We start from the raw sequence: 16363 nt of genomic DNA, 5'->3' as shown, positions 1-16363 counted from the left end.
AAGTTCATCTGGTCTCTACAGAAGGGTATCCAGATTATGTAACAAATAAGAGAGAGTGCTAACATCAGCCTTAGTAGAGTCTGCAGTACATGTGTTTATTATTATTATAATTTTGTGACACCTGCAAAGAGTCAAAAGACTCATCAAGGGAAGGCACCTATTCTATAACTCTCCGGCTCCACCACTCAATCCACCAGCTACAACGAACTGCATCATCTATACCAACCCAAACTAGTATTTTCACATACAATCACAAACATTTCATGCTCACAGTGGGATTTGAACCGGCAGCTTTTTGGCTGGAGAGCAGATATACTCACTTGGCAGCTCAGATAAGTCATAATTAGTAACATTAAGTAATGTTATGGCAACATTAGTGATATTCTTATATATAATCAGTGGTATTTTGTTTATTTTTGACTGTGTTGCTAAATGGTGTTTGTAGTCAACTATTATTACGCGATATACTTTCAGAAAAGTTTTTTGTTATGGCACTGATGTATACAAGAAAAATGGCAACCAAGACATCGATGTTGGCTGATATCAATGTGCAGGATTTGGATTTAGTGCAATGTAGCATATGTTTAATGTATCAGTTACCAAGAGTGAAAGTTTGTGGTATGAGAGTGAGAAAGGAGAAAATATGACAGAAATGTTTCGTGAGTATAAGAAATGAGAGTTGTGTTAGGAGCAAAAGAATGAAGTCACTGATGTGGATATAAGGCAGGATATATGAAAGAGAATTTGAAGGAAGTGGTTGAAAGTAATAATGCAGATGATGAGATGCTAGTGCAGAAAGAAATTGCATGTTAGACTCTGTCACAGGACAAAATGTGAGCTAAAGCGACTGGGGAAATGATTGGCATGTGGTACAGAAGGACAGAGAATGAAAGAAAGAAGACTGAATGGGAAAAGCATAAAAGTGCAAGAAACTGAGAGAAAAGAGATAGTATTGTATGAGGATTCAATGATAAGAGGTATGCTTAATGAGAAAGTGATGAAATTATGTTTTCCAGGTACGAAGATAAAGGATGTTAATGAAGCTGCAAGTTTGCAGAAGAAAGAAGCGAACTAATTAATTGTTTTGGCACAAATGATTTGAAAGGTGAGAAATACCCAATGAGAGAAGATATGAAATTGTTAGAAGCAAAAATGAAGAGTATGAAAGTAAAGATTGTGAGTCTGCTGCCTCAGTATGGTAGGATAGAATTGAGAAGGGTCTTGATTGCCAATGAGAAGATTGTGCAGGAGGAATGGTGTGCAGTTTATAGATGTGTGGAGTGAATCCTATGGACGTAATGAGGATATGCCTGATGTGCTGCATATGACTGATGGACTGCACTTAAATGGTTTTAGAGTTAAGTGCTTGGAGAAAGTGTTGTTTGGAAGTGCAAAACCAAGGAAACTAGAGATATTAGGGAGGAAGCAATCAAGCACATGTCTGGCCACCCATGGGATAGATAAATATGAGTTCAGGAATGATTATGAAGAGCTGGGTGCAGTTTCCCAGGGTTTGAATGACATTATGTAAGGATAACTGTGGGCCCAGGGGATGTTGAAATGCATGTACACAAATGCCAGAAGAATCAGAAATAAAGTAGGGGAGTTTTCAGCATTGGTCAGCTCAATTTAGCCAAAATTATTGGCATCAGTGAGACCTGGTTGTCAGAGAATGATGTAGTAACAGGGATAGAATTTCATGGATATTGTATTTTCAGAGAAGATAAAAGAAATAGGGGCAAGAGGAGAGGTATTATTAATGATAACTGAAGAACTTCAAGCAAAAATAGAAGTTAAAGGATATTTTAGATCTGATGGAAATGGTTCATTTGAGGCTATCTGGTGTGAGATAGAGGCCAAAGAACAAAATATATACAGTAAACCCTCGATTTAACAGACTAATAGGGGCTAAGTGTGTCCGTTAAATCGTGAATTTTTTAAAATAAAAAATATCTGTAACATTATACTGCATTTATCATTAGCACTGTAATAACAAAAAAAAATTGTTTTACACACAATTTTTAACACTTTTAGATAAGTTAATGTGAAGTTAATATTCGATGATGAGACACTTGGTTTAGGTAATCCTGCTTTGATAAAACTATCAAGTTTTTTTTGAACTTTTGAATTCTGCTGTGGTTTTTATAATTAACTTCTTAAAATTAGGAAAATGTGTGTAAAAAAACTGCCACAGAAAGTCACGGCACATGACAAAAGAACCAATTACAGTGTGATTGGTGTGATCACGTCCTAATCATTCGCCGAACATGTTTTATGAGCAGTGACTCATTTATGTCAGCTAAATTACTAAAGTGTTTTTCCAACATATGATGGCCTATTTGCCAAAATTTATTAAAAATAACAGGAAATTAATAACAAAAAATAACCTGTTAATTTAATTATAAGCAAATCTTGCTTAAAAGCATTTTAAAATTAACAAGATGTTAATTTTCACGTGACATACAGACTGGAAATTTTGTCCATTAAATCGAGGGTTTACTGTAGTTGGTTGCTGCTATAGACCTGGAAGTCGAGAAGAAAATGTGGACAACATGCATCAGCAGATTAGCATATGAGTGCAGGCTCAACTTCAACTATGGTGATATAGATTGGAAGGAAGAAAGGACACAAGGCAAAATGGAAATGGAATTTATACAGTTACTAAGGGATAACCACCTGAAACAGCATGTGATGGAAGGGAGCAAGGGTTTCAGAGTGTTGGATCTGGTAATAGCATCAGAAGTTCCATCTCTAACTACAGTAGCAACTTGACCACCTGGACATGCAAGTCTTGTCCAGGGAGGATACACCACATGTAGAAATTTCAGTCAAAAAAGGGTTTATGCAGAACTACAAAGTTGCCAATTATGACAAACTTAGAAGGCAACTTGGAGAAGTGCCATGGCATAAGAAACTTCATGGAATGAATGTCATTAGTGCATGGAAAGTGGTCAAGGAATGTTTGAGCGAGGAGGTATCAGAGTGCATACCCAGGGTCAGTAGGATAAACTGAGTAGGGATTAAGTGGATGATTAGCAATAAAAAGCAGGCACTGCAAAAAAAAAAAAAGTAAGCGTTGTGGAAGGAATATAAACAATAAAGTGATAAGCATGCCCATGAGCAGTATAAAGCACAAGCATGAAGAGTAACTAGTATGGTAAAGAAGGCTTAATCAGATTGGAAGAAAATTAGATAAGCAGGCGAAAGTACGTGGATGGTCTAAAAAGTTCTCGGCCTCGACCATAGATGGTAACACTATCAGCAAGTTTTTTTCCTAAGTTAGTACACCTGTCATAAGCATCCATGTGAAATTGAAAGTCATTCTATCAAGTAGTTTTTTTATACAGCTGTCTGAAGCAAAAGTGTTGTCTGTATCTCTTGGAATGGATAAATTTGAGTATCGTGAGGTTATAAAATTCTTTGTAAAAAAAGGTTTAATGCCAAAAGAAATTCATTCGAAGTTCATAAAAGTTTCTGAGCAATCTTCTCCTTCATTTTCAACAATTACAAAATGGGCTGCTGAGTTTAAACATTGTCGTACCAGCCTTGAAGATGATCCATGTGAAGGACGTCCAAAAAGTGTAACAACACCAGAAATCACTGATCAAGTGCACAATATGGTATTGGATGACTGGCAAGTCAGTGTGTGAAACTGCAGAGACTATAGGCATTTCAAAAGAACATGTAGAATATATTTTGCATGAAGAATTGCAAATGAAAAAGCTTTGTGCAAGAGGGATGCCGCACTCGCACAAAAACGCACTAGAATGAAAATCTCTGAACAATGCTTGCAGTGTTTTAACAAGAATAAAACTGATTTTGTGCATTGATTTATTACTATGGATCAGACTTGGACAAATGAAAAAGCTTTGCACAAGATGGGTGCTGAACTCGCAAAAAAATGCACTCGAATGAAAATCTCTGAACAGTGCTTTAGGGAAGGGCTTATCCAATGATCTAATAATGTTGATCGGGTGATTCGTATGGATGTGGCAGGAATACATGTGGGTTGACAGAAGAGCAAATCATCTTGTACAATTTATTGTGCTTGTTATGTGTGTATTCTTTCTTTTTTCCATATATATTTCACTTTATTTTCTGATAATTCTTTTATTTACTAATGATCAGTGCTTTTTTTTTTTTTTTTTTTACATAGTAGTATAATATATATATATATATATATATATAAGTTTAATTCTTAGAATTCACTCGTCTACCTGGAGTTTCACAATTCTGAGTTGTAGATAAGCACTGATTTCGCATATGTTAGTTTCTCTTACCTACCATAAATTCCATTAGGTCATCAGTTAGAAACACAGAGTACACTGCAGATGGATTTTCTGCCTCAAGTGATAAAAGTAGCTCGTCTTCTCTATTGCACTACTGATCTAGTACTACCACATTACTTACTGGATTTCATTTGTATGAAACTGAAAATTCAGAATCTTAATATTGTGAAATATCTTCATCGTCAGATCAGGAACTGCTCTGTAAATACAATACCCGACTGAAATCACCATCTGAATCATTCACTATGTCTTTGAAAATTTGAACTTCATCAGATGTGTTTTTTTCTTTTTCTTTTTGACAGCAGCTCAAAAAACTCATCACTAGAAAATGTGGATATTCCACATGTTTCTAGTTTTTTGGCTTTCATCAGATGCATTCTCATAGAATACAGAAGGATAAATTTTTAGTTAAGAATACACACATTTTTACTCCCTAAGTGTATATTGTCCATAAAATGGAAGCAGCTGTCCCTATATAAGTTACCATTAAGTAGGTGGTCACCTGTCTATATACTGAAAAGGATAGGTTATTTAATTGTAACCTGTCCTTTTCACATTCACAAACTTTCCTATCATCCCTACCCTCTCTCAACAATATGGTATAATAAAAACACTAACCCATACAGCTTCTAACCTTTGTTCCAATCAGACCTCTCTTGCAACAGAACTCAATCATACACACCACAACTTTCTATCTAATGGTTACAGTCTCTACATTATCAAAAAATAAATAAATAAATAAATAATAATAATAATAATAATAATCATTCCTGCAATCACAACCTTCTCTTCAGAAAGATTTCAGTAATGTTACCTCCATCCCCTATGTCTGAGGCACATCAGAAAAAAGCATCCAGAATCTTTAAAAAATACAATCTTTGCACCACTTTCAAGCCCAACTTAAAACTAGCTAACCTTATCCACTCCACTAAAGACAAACGCCTTCCCCCTTTCAGTTCCAGTGGATATAGAGTTCCTTGTTCCTGTAAGTTGGTCTACTATAAACAGACAGGAAGATTAGCTACCATCCGAATGGAAGAACATAAAAAATACATCTGCAATCATGACTATGGTTAATCTGGTTAGCAGCTCACAGAATCAATTGTGCTCCATCACAGTAAATTCAGAAGAGAAAGACTATTTTTGGAATCTGCTGCTGCTCTTAAAAATCAGCCAAATTTAAATTAATATGGTTGATAAAACTTCCAAAAATATGGGAAACACTAATACTTTGAGATCCCAGTCTAGGCTGCAAGAGGTGTCCATAGAGGGTACCCCACATAGTTGACTCTAGTCTTTCTACCAGGTGTTTTAGTTTTGTGCTGCTTTTGTGTGTGTGTGTGTGTGTATTACAAGTCTTATTTTGTACTTCCTGATGATGTCTCTGTAACTGAGACAAAATATTGGAAGCATTAAATACTATTTTTAATCATTTCCTAGTGCCGTTTCACTCCAACTTTTATCATAATCATATAGCAAAGAACAAATTTCCTCATTATTATTAATCCTTCCTGTCCAAAACTGAAGTTTGTAACAATGAAAACAATTTATATTTTAATTTAAATTGTTTTCATTACCTCCACATTCTTGGAATAATTTAGTCTATCATTTTCCAAGAATGTGGAAGACTCATCTTCAACCCATATAGCAACCAGAACAACTCCAGACAGAAGAAAATCTCAATATGAAAGGACTGCAGAAATGTAGTTCCATTTTTTTTTCTCACCAAAGGTCAGGCTAGGATAAATGATTAAAAAACATTTTGATTCATTTTACTTTTGTATAGTGCAATGCCATGCAGCTTGTATATAAGTATGTTTCCTGATGATGACCACGATACAGAGGTCGAAACGTCGATTGTTACTTGCTTCATGTTAAGTAATTATTCTAGCATGTGCTGTGTCTCCATAAATTCTTCACTATGAATGCTGACCACCGTGTAACCTTAAAAGAAAGAATTTAAATTTTAAAATGAATACGTGGTGAAGAAGAGACAGGAATTGTAGTTAAGGTTTAAATATTAGTTGCAGTAAAAGAAAAATCTTCTTCTTCCCTTTTCCTTCTTTTAGCTTGCAGTGTCAAGGGTTTTCTATTCATTTAACCACAACTGTACACAAAGATAAGGTGGTAGCCCTATGCCTCCCGATGTATCCTATGTCTGTAGAAGCGTTGAGTTCTCAAGGCCGGTTTGCCTGCTTGCGGGATGAAAAAACCTCAGATAAACTGGGAAGAAAAACCCTGTGGTCCATGCCCAAGACTGGCTAACTTGGCTATGCCTGAGAAAGATCCTAAGCTCCTCGTGTCAGCGACAGGAATCGAACCCAGGACACTCCTTTCCCAGGAATATGGCTGCGAAGTGCATAGCCACTTGGCTAACTGTGTGGACGTAAAAGAAAAATGAAGGTTTATGTTTGCAGCATCTCAGTAGTAACCAATTTTTTAAATTATTTAAAGAGGTACATTATTTACAGGAAAAAAAATAACAAAAACTCCACAGATATTATAAAACTAAGAAACTTTCAAACTGCATGTAAAACTAGCAACTCTGATCCGCTCGCCTAAGGATAAATTTCACCCTTTAGCACACCCAGGAGTGTATGAAGTTCCCTGTGACTGTGACTTGGCCTACTATGGACAAACAGGAAGATCAGTTAACATTTGCCTGGAAGAACATAAACAATATATTCGCTACTATTACTATGGCAAGTCAGGACTGGCAGACCACGCTTTGGATACTCCTTCACACAGGATTAGATGGAAGAAAACAAATGTGCTATTTAGGAGTTGTTACAGATCTGAAAGATTATTTTTTGAGTCAGCAATGGCTTTGAAGAATTCTCCTAACATGAACAAGTATGGTTGCATTAATTTGCCAAAAATTTGGGAGGCTGTCATCCTAAGAGCAACTCTCACATAGCTGCAATGATTTATTATTATTATTTTTTTTTCTTTTCAACATTAGATGGTGCCATAAATAGGACTTGAGATCTTTTGTACACTGCAATTTTATTGTTTTACTTACTCAGTGTCACGTGTACAAGTGTGTTGTGCTCTGATGATGCTGATTTGAAATTCAGTGAAATATAAGCAATTAATTAAATATCTTTTGATTAAAATGTTTGGTGTTGTTAATATCATTAAAAACTAAGTCACGAATAACCGTCAACACCTAGCTTATCTGTTAGATTAAACTAAAAACATTTTATTTCAGCAAACGTTTTCAAAATGAATCAAAACACACCATATTGAAATAGGTATTTCTTGTAGATAAGCTTATACGTTGGTTAGACACGCTTCTAATTTTTTGGAAATGACAACGCAAACTAAATTATTAATTAAAAACTATAATTAATAACTACTACCTATATTTCAGCAATGTTATGTGCACAAAGGCACTTGCACTAAGCAAAGGAGGCTGAAGGCAGGCAAATGAAGTGTCCTGGAGTCCTAAAAGGTGCCCCCAAGCAGGTTAAATTGGGTTGCTCAGCTGTTGGGCTGATGACCTCAGAATGTATGCTTCCCAAATTTGGGACAATCTCATGCACCCAAATTTGTTGAGGTTTGGGAAGTTTTTCAGAGCTGAGGCTGGTTCAAGGAATAATCTTTCATACTTGCACTTGCTGCAGTATAACCCCCAAAAATATTAAAAGCAGTTAACCACAACCCCTCTTCCCCCTTCATAGCAGAGATTACGCTAAATCTACCACCATTCCATATATCCGGGATACATCCAAAAAATGAACAGAAATCCTAAGAAAATATGACCTCAAAACTAGTTACAAACCACATAAAAAATTAGCATCTCTTATCCACTCCAACAAAGACCAGCCACTTCCCCTAGACCTAGCTAGAGTATACCAGTTCCCTTGAAGTTGCAAACTGTTCTACTATGGCCAAACAGGAAGAACAGCCAATATCAGGATATCCAAACAAGGACCACATCTGGTTCCACCAATACAGACACTGAGGACTTGCTGACCATGCACTGGACACTCACCACAGAATATGCTGGAAGAAGATCACTTTGTTACAACGCAGCAAGTAAAAGTACGAAAGATTATTCTTTGAATCAGCCTTACCTATGAAAAACTTTCCAAATCTCAACAAATTTAGGTACATGAAATTGCACCAAATTTGGGAAGCATACATTCAAAGATCATCAGCTAAATGGCCAAGACAATCCAATTTAGCCCACTAGGGGGTACCTTTTATATCACTGTTTTGTGATCCCTGAAGATGGCAATGTAACATTGCCGAAATATAGGTAGTTATTAAAGTTTTTATAATTAATAATTTAGTTCACATTAATATTTCATAAAAAATTCATCATCATCAAATTCCTAATATATACCCTCGAAGGGTGTACAGGATATGATAGAACTACATGAAAAATTACATCATTACTAACTTCCTATCTACAATTTTCCTCCAAACCAGTCTGTTACCTATCAAGATTCCAACATTATGAGATCTTATATTTCTATCTTCTAAGCAATTTTTACTGTATCAATCCACCTATATCTTGGTTTTCCACTGGGACTTTTTCCTGCCAACCTGGCAGAGAACACTTGTCTTGCTAATCTTTCCTCTCACATTTTGTTTAAGTGAGATTAGCTCGGCTAACGCATTCATGAATGCTGACAATGTCAAGAGTTCTCTCTCATTTTCCTTGTTTTTATATATGATATTGACATTGATGGCATCTGTTCATTCCCCTAATCTTTCTCAGGATTCTCATATCTGCGGTCTCTAGTCTTTGGTCAAGTGTTTTACTTCTGACTCAGCTCTCAGATCCATAAGTTAAAATTGGCTTGAATACTGTCTTGCATACAGCTAATTTAGTGTTCCGACTAAATTCTCTCATATTCCATATAAATTTATTCAGTTGAGTTCGTGCCATACCAGCTTTGATTCTCTTGTCTATTTCCATGTTTAATTTACCATCTTCACTAAAAATCATGCCTAAGTAGCTGAAATGTTTTACTTATTCTATAGGTTCTCCATTCACAATGCAGTTGATATTTTCCATGTTTTTGCCTATTTTCATTGTCTTTGACTTTTTAATGCTGACCTTCATACCATATCTATTACAACAATTATTCACTTTAGTCAGGGAATCATGTGGACTTGTAGTGGATTTATTTAGAAGTATAACATCATCTGCATAAAGCAAAGAGCTGAAATTAACATATCCAATTTTGATATCAGGTTTAATACCATTTTCCTTCATAATGTGATCCATATAGATAATGAATAACAGATGAGATAAAGTACATCCTTGTTTGATACTAGATTTTAACATTAAACCACCTTCCTGTACTTCCTTCAATTCTAACTGCTGACTTACAACTCAAATAAAGACTAAGTATTGCTTGATATAATGTCCCACTGACACCATATAACTGTAGTATTTCGAATATCTTCTCTCTTGGCACCTTGTCATATACCTTTTCCAGATCTTCTTCTTCTTTGGCATTACATTCTTCCATTTTTGGGTTTCATAACTCACTACGAGGTGGGGGTTGTTACCCCCCATACTCAACCATGTGTAATTGTCTGTGAAGCGTTGTGTTCTTAAGACTGGTTTGCCTGCTTTGCGAGAGGAATAACCACAGATAAACTGGTGAGAAAAACCCTGCAGTCCACGCCCAAGACTAGCTAACTTGGCTATGTTTGAGAAAGATCCTAAGTTCCTCACATCAACGACAGGAATCAAAAATGAAGAACACTCCTTTCCCAGGCATATGGTTGCAGACAGCTTAACCACTTGGCTAACTACACGAGATTTACAAAACCCAAATACAGATCCTTGTTATACTCCAATGACTTCTCAACTATTTGTTGTAAAGTGAAAATCTGATCCTGACAGCCTCTATTTGGCCTGCCTGAATCCAGCTTGTTCTTCACCAAGCTTCTCTTCCACAATCCTTCTCAACTGTTTCTCAAGTATACTTGCATATATCTTACCAAGAACACTCAGAAATGAAATACCTCTGCAATTGTCACATTGTTTTATTTCCCATTTTAGATATGGGTACTATGAGAGCTCTATTCCAACCATCTGGAATTAGTCCCTCTGTCCATGCCTTCTGAACTATGCAGTGCAGCCACTGCAAGACTTTTATACCCCCTTACTTCAGCATTTTTGGTCGAATATCATCTACTCCTGCTGCCTTTCCATATTTCAAACCTTTGATGGCTTTTTCTACTTCAAGTATAGATATATGTTCCTTACTGCATACCTGGTCAGTGTTTTTTACCACCGTGCTATCATCACTGTTTGTTCCATTTAGCAATTTTATAAAGTAATCACTCCATACTTCACGGATATCTTTTTCTCTTGTTTTCATGTCACCTTTATCATCTTTAATTCTTTTTACAGCACTCTTCCCTCCATTTCTGAGTTTCTTCAACAACCTCCAGAATATCTTGCCACTTTCTTGATATTTATTTATATGTTCTTACTAAACTCTTCCCATGACTTTTGTTTAGCTAATTTTACACAGTGTTTAGCTTTCTTACAATTGTTTCTGTATTCTCTAAGAGCACAAGTTGACTTATATGCCAGGAACTTTTGATATGCTTTCTTTTCTTCCACTGCCTCTTTAACTTCCTGTGTCCACCATGGAGTTATGACTTTTCTATCCTTACAGACAACCACACCACATACCTCTCTGGCTCAGTGCTTGCCACTGATTCTCCAAAGTTTGGTTCCTGTTTTCAAACTCTTTCATTTTTTCTTCAATCATGTTTATGTATTTTAGTCTACATTTCACATCTGAGAGCTGCTCAACTTTTATTCGCTTTAAAACTTTCTTACATGTTATTCTTTTCAACATGAAATTCAATTTTATCCTGCTCAAATACTAAATGGTGATCACTTCCAATTTCAAATCCTCTGTACACTGTGGTGTCCTGCACCAGGGAAAAAACATCACTATCAACAATAACATAGTCAATGAGACTTTTCTCATTCCTTGCTTCTTCTCTCCATGTGAATTTGTGCACATTTTTATATTGGAACTTGGTGTTAATAATAACCAGTCCATGTCCTGAGCAGAAATCCAACAGGTATTTGCTATTATTATTAGCTTTGCTCTTTTTCTCCAAATTTTCCCAATATATTTTTGTGTGTTTGGCAATCATTTCCTACTCTGCTATTTAGATCCCCAACAAGAACCAACTTTTCCTTTTTCATTGTGTCAGTTGCTTTCTCTAAAGCATCAAAAAATTCCTCCACTTCTTCCTTCGTAGAACTTTCTCTGTGACCATAGGCACAAATAAGTCTTATTGTCCAGTTCACCATTCTGATATTTGCCCACATCACTCTACTTGAGACTGCCTGCCATTCAAGAAGATTAGCCAACAGTATTTAGTGTTGAATACTATGGCTACTCCTTCTTTTCCTTGATTGTCATTGCCTGAATATAACATTTGGTATTTATTGCTCAGAAATATCTCACCAGTTTTTGCCTTTTTGTTTCAGTCACCCCTATTATATCGATCTGGTAATTATCCAATTCCTCAGATAGCTCCATTTCTCTGCCATTCAAGCTTCTTATGTTGATAGTACCAATCTTGAAGTTTTTTTTTTTTTTTTTTTTTGGGGGGGGGGCATTCCAGTAGCTGACTTTTCACTGTTTGCCCTGGTTCCCTGGCGAAAACAACGGGGGCCCTTGTTTAACCGGGCGACACCCCAACTGGCATGAAATTCTCTTATGTTGTACCATCATTCTATATTTTGGTTTAAGCCAATAAAAATACAATTTGGTTGACTAAATCCCAAATTGCCAGTCCATCCTCGTTCATTTCATATCCGGGTCGATACCTAACATGGGGCACCATGAGAAGGTGAGGATTGGACATTATGTCAGAAGCCTGATCGGTTCTCCGCATTCCTTTGTGGAGCTATATATAGTCAGCCCTCCTATAACGCGATTAATTCGTACCGCATTATATGGAAACCGCGTTATAAGAAACTCAGATTTAACGTGCAAACCAGGTTAATTCGTGCCGCGTTATAAGAAACTCAGAATTAGTATGAATCAGATTGATTCATACCGCGTTATATGGGAACCACCCTTTAAACGATTTAAAATTTGGATTTTGTCCTCAAGAGATATAAACTTTCTTTTTAACTGTTTTCTTGTTTCTTTTGTGTCTGACATTATGCAAACCTGGGGTTAACAATTATTTTATTATTATTATATTACAACAAATAAAAAATATTACCTACAGTATTGTGTAATGTTGTCCAATTACGATAACACAAATTAAGCGAGCAAAAGGCACTTTATTAAACATAATCGTGATATGTACGTCTGCACGGATTTACAGACAGTTTCCTACTAAGTTGCACTTAAAATTGATGACAAAGTGGGTGGTTGCAACAACAAAAGTTCGGCAGCGCTATTGGATAAAAAAATTCACGCAAATACGCAACAGCCAATCATACGGTCTATTTTAAGCATTAAAACAGAGCACTGTGAACAATCTCGCATCGTTTCTTCGCTTATAAGGGAATTCCCTGATAACTGAAACTGGAAAATGGTGATGTACCTTCACCAAAAAGAAGGGAATTCCCCGTTAATTTCAACTGTAAAAATTTAACACATAGATAAATTCATGCTATAGAGAATCTTCTTAAACCAATTAAGTTGATGGAATGTTGTTGAACGGAAACCGCGTTATAGGAGGGCTGTCGCAATTTTGGCTCCGCGTTATATGGAAACCGTGTTATAAGAGTACCGCGTTATAGGAGGGTTGACTGTAACTGTGGAGGTCTCCTCTCAGTTATATAGCTTTGACCCTTAAGCACCCCATCCTAAAAAATTAGAAGTATGAAATAAGTATTGTATTGTATGAAAGGATAGCACTATATATAATCTAAACATAAACAAGGATAATCAACAATACATACTATGCTGGTATAAAAAACACCATTACAGGTCTGTAGAGTGGAAATTGTGATACACTCTTTCTCACTCAAACAGGTTGGTATGAGTGTGGTAGTTGCCTGGGAAATGACTTATCATTCTAACTCTAAAACTTGATGGTAGAGAAGTAACAGTCTGGAATTGCTTCTCCTAATGTGAACTTGGACCCTTAGTCATAGTAACCTGAAAGATGAGTGCAAACAGTTATATAAAACTTCTGGATAATGCAAGATTTTCTCTACTGTGGTATGATAAAGATCCGTCTTGACATGACAACGTACCATGTCATACTGCAGGTGATACAACAACAACAAAATGGTTAGAAGAAGTGGGGGGGGGGGTAAGAATTTCAATACTATCAAAAATCCTGTCTAATTTCTCAGAAGAAATTAGACAGGATTTTTGGTGATATTGAATTCACTACATTATCTTCACCCTGCCGGAGAATAGTGAGGAAATCGGTATTTAAACTAATGTATGAATTTTCAAATGAAGAGAAATAGAGTGAGCTATCATCACCAGTACTATGGGAAAGTAGCTTTATTGTTAAAAACTGCATCTGTTCTGATATAACAAATTATACAGGACTATAGACCAAATTTTTATTCATTCAGTTGTTTACCTTATATATTTAATATAAGAATTTGATAGCTATTCGTTAACCTTTTTCCCTCTATCTAGTCGACAGCAATGATAACAAGGGAAGTTCTATTAACTGGCGGCATGGGGCAATCAGTATCCACATCACACTGTTTCAGTAAATGAACTAATAAAAAAGTAAGGCTACCAAAAATTATATCTAAAAATACAGTATCAGACATTACAATACCTTCTTCTGGAGTTGTTAAGAGCTCATCATATTCTCGTTTTAGAAGCTAGAAAAAAAAAAACATTTTTTTTAGCATGAATAACTATAAAAAGATATAAAAAGAAAACTTATAAATGAAATATAAAAATATAACTTACTGAGGATATTAAAAATCCAAAACTGAGAGCAAACAAATAAAATTCAATCAGAGAGCTTTTATTATAACCACAGCACTAAATAAACCAAACTATAAAACCAGTTACAATCTAGCAGTAATGATTAGGAAAAGGAATGAGCAACATTATTCAACACTAAACACGAAGACAATCTTTTTGAATGGCAGGCAATATAATGCAGAGAAATGGGCTAACATTAAAATGGGGAACTGGAACAAATGGAGAGTTTTTTTTGAGTCATTAGCGAAAGCAAATGGGGGGGGGGCGGAGTAAATGATAGTCCTTGTTGGTGATTTAAACAGGAAGAGGATAAGAAATCAAAATCAAACGAGAAAACTTTGTTTTCTCGTTTGATTCAGTGAGAGAGACTGAAGAAAACAGTGATTAATTCAGCCAAAGAGGAAAGTGGTGAAGTTATCCAAAAGGACAGAAAAATAAGAACTCTACGATGGACACAAGAAGAAAGTGCACAAAAGAGTTCTAGAAAGTTTGCTCTGAAAGAATGAAGAAAAAATTGTAATAAAGTGAAGCACAATGCATAAAAGTAATCATAAATAATATTATAATTTTTATTTATATATTTTATATCTTTATATACTTCATGCATTTATTTATATTTGTTAATCTCACCTCTTCACTTAATGCACATGATGTTATAAATAACATCATGTAATAAATGATAAATTTGGTATGAAAATCAGCAATAAAAATAGGTGGAACCACTGATGCATCCTGAATGGAGAACCTATAGAACAAGTAAAACATTTTAGCCATTTAGGCACAATTTTTTTTTTAGTAAATATGGCAAATTAAATATGGAAAGAGACAACAGAATTAGCAAAGCTGGTATGGGAGGAAGTCAAATGAATGAATTTATATGGAATAAGAGGGAGATTAGTCAAAACATTAAACTAGCTATATACATGATATTATTCCAACTAATTTTAACATATGGATCTGAGAGTTGGATTAGAAATAAAACACTTGATCAAAGACTGGAAACCACACATATGAGTTCTGAGGAAAATTAGAGGAGTGAACACATGGCATCAAACAGTAATATTATAATAAAAACAAGGATATTAGGAAAGAACTTTACATTGTTAGCATTCAGGAATATATACAAAGAGCTAATCTCAGATGGTGTGGTCAATTAAATAGAATGGGAGAGAAAAGGTTAGCAAAACAAGTTTTTTACTTTTTTTTCCAGAATGGTAGAAAAAAAGATGCAGAGGAAGATCAAAATCTGGGTAGACTGATACAGTAGTGCTTTACAACACCAAAACATAAGATCATAATATTGGAGTCTTGACAGATAACATATTAATCTGGAGGAAGATTGCTGACAGGAAGTTACTAATGATGTAACCTTTTTGATGTAGTACTATCATAATATCTTCTACATGCTTGAATTTATGTATCAGAAATTTCGTGATAGTTTTTACCACAAGAGGTCAGGCTAAGCAAGTTAATTAGTTTTAAACATTATGTAGCTTACAAAAGTAGTGCTAGTTGCTTTAATGTAGTACACACACACACACACACACACACATACAGCTCAACAAATATGCTTGCCTCACTTGTGGCAAGCACATTTTGCAGCTGGCAAGTAGCTGCCGAATAGACAATTAATTTTTAACTTTAAGGCGACATGGAAAAATCTGCATTCTATAAAGAGCCATTCTAGTAACAAAAATTAATGTAATAAATCATATTTTCCAAAAAATAATGTTGTTCTTTTCTGTTTTTCTTATTTATTGACATCTCTTTCTTGAAATAGTTCTTGCTAAGAAATGTTCTTCAAACATCGATACAGCACCATCACTTTATAAAACTCCTATTGACTTACTGGGACATACTGTTAAAAAAAATGGGGTGGGGGATCCTTGGACAAGTACATTTCTTCCATGGCACCACGCACATATGTGTGTGTGTGTTCCTCAAACTTAGAATTTTAATGTTATTAAAGTTTTATCTGAAATGGCAGCTGTTTCAATAAATCTAACATAATGACTACTGATCACTGTTTTCAATTACACTTGTGATGTTTTAATTATCTTAAGTAAACTAAGAGGATCTAAGGAAAACGACATGAGCTTAATGTTATTTTATAAGTCAAACATATAAAAGGCTTTGATTTAGTTTTCTACAGTA

At 35.3% G+C, this 16363-nt stretch overlaps 1 protein-coding gene across 1 annotated transcript in view; it reads right to left on the bottom strand.

The window, feature by feature from the left end:
- Positions 1 to 16363, bottom strand: part of Arpc2 (Actin-related protein 2/3 complex, subunit 2) — a 178606-nt gene that overhangs the window by 123642 nt on the left and 38601 nt on the right. Inside the window, exon 4 of the mRNA XM_090403251.1 lies at positions 14055 to 14100. Coding sequence (XP_090259377.1) covers positions 14055 to 14100 — 46 coding nt within the window. The remainder of the gene's footprint in view (positions 1 to 14054; positions 14101 to 16363) is intronic.

This window comes from Typopeltis vanoorti, chromosome 13 (genome assembly GCF_054136105.1).
Source record: "Typopeltis vanoorti isolate ZY-2024b chromosome 13, IOZ_Tvanoo_1.0, whole genome shotgun sequence".
Lineage (NCBI taxonomy): Eukaryota > Metazoa > Arthropoda > Arachnida > Uropygi > Thelyphonidae > Typopeltis > Typopeltis vanoorti.
Note: the sequence above shows the minus strand (reverse complement) of the source record. Positions and strands in the feature narration are given on the sequence as shown.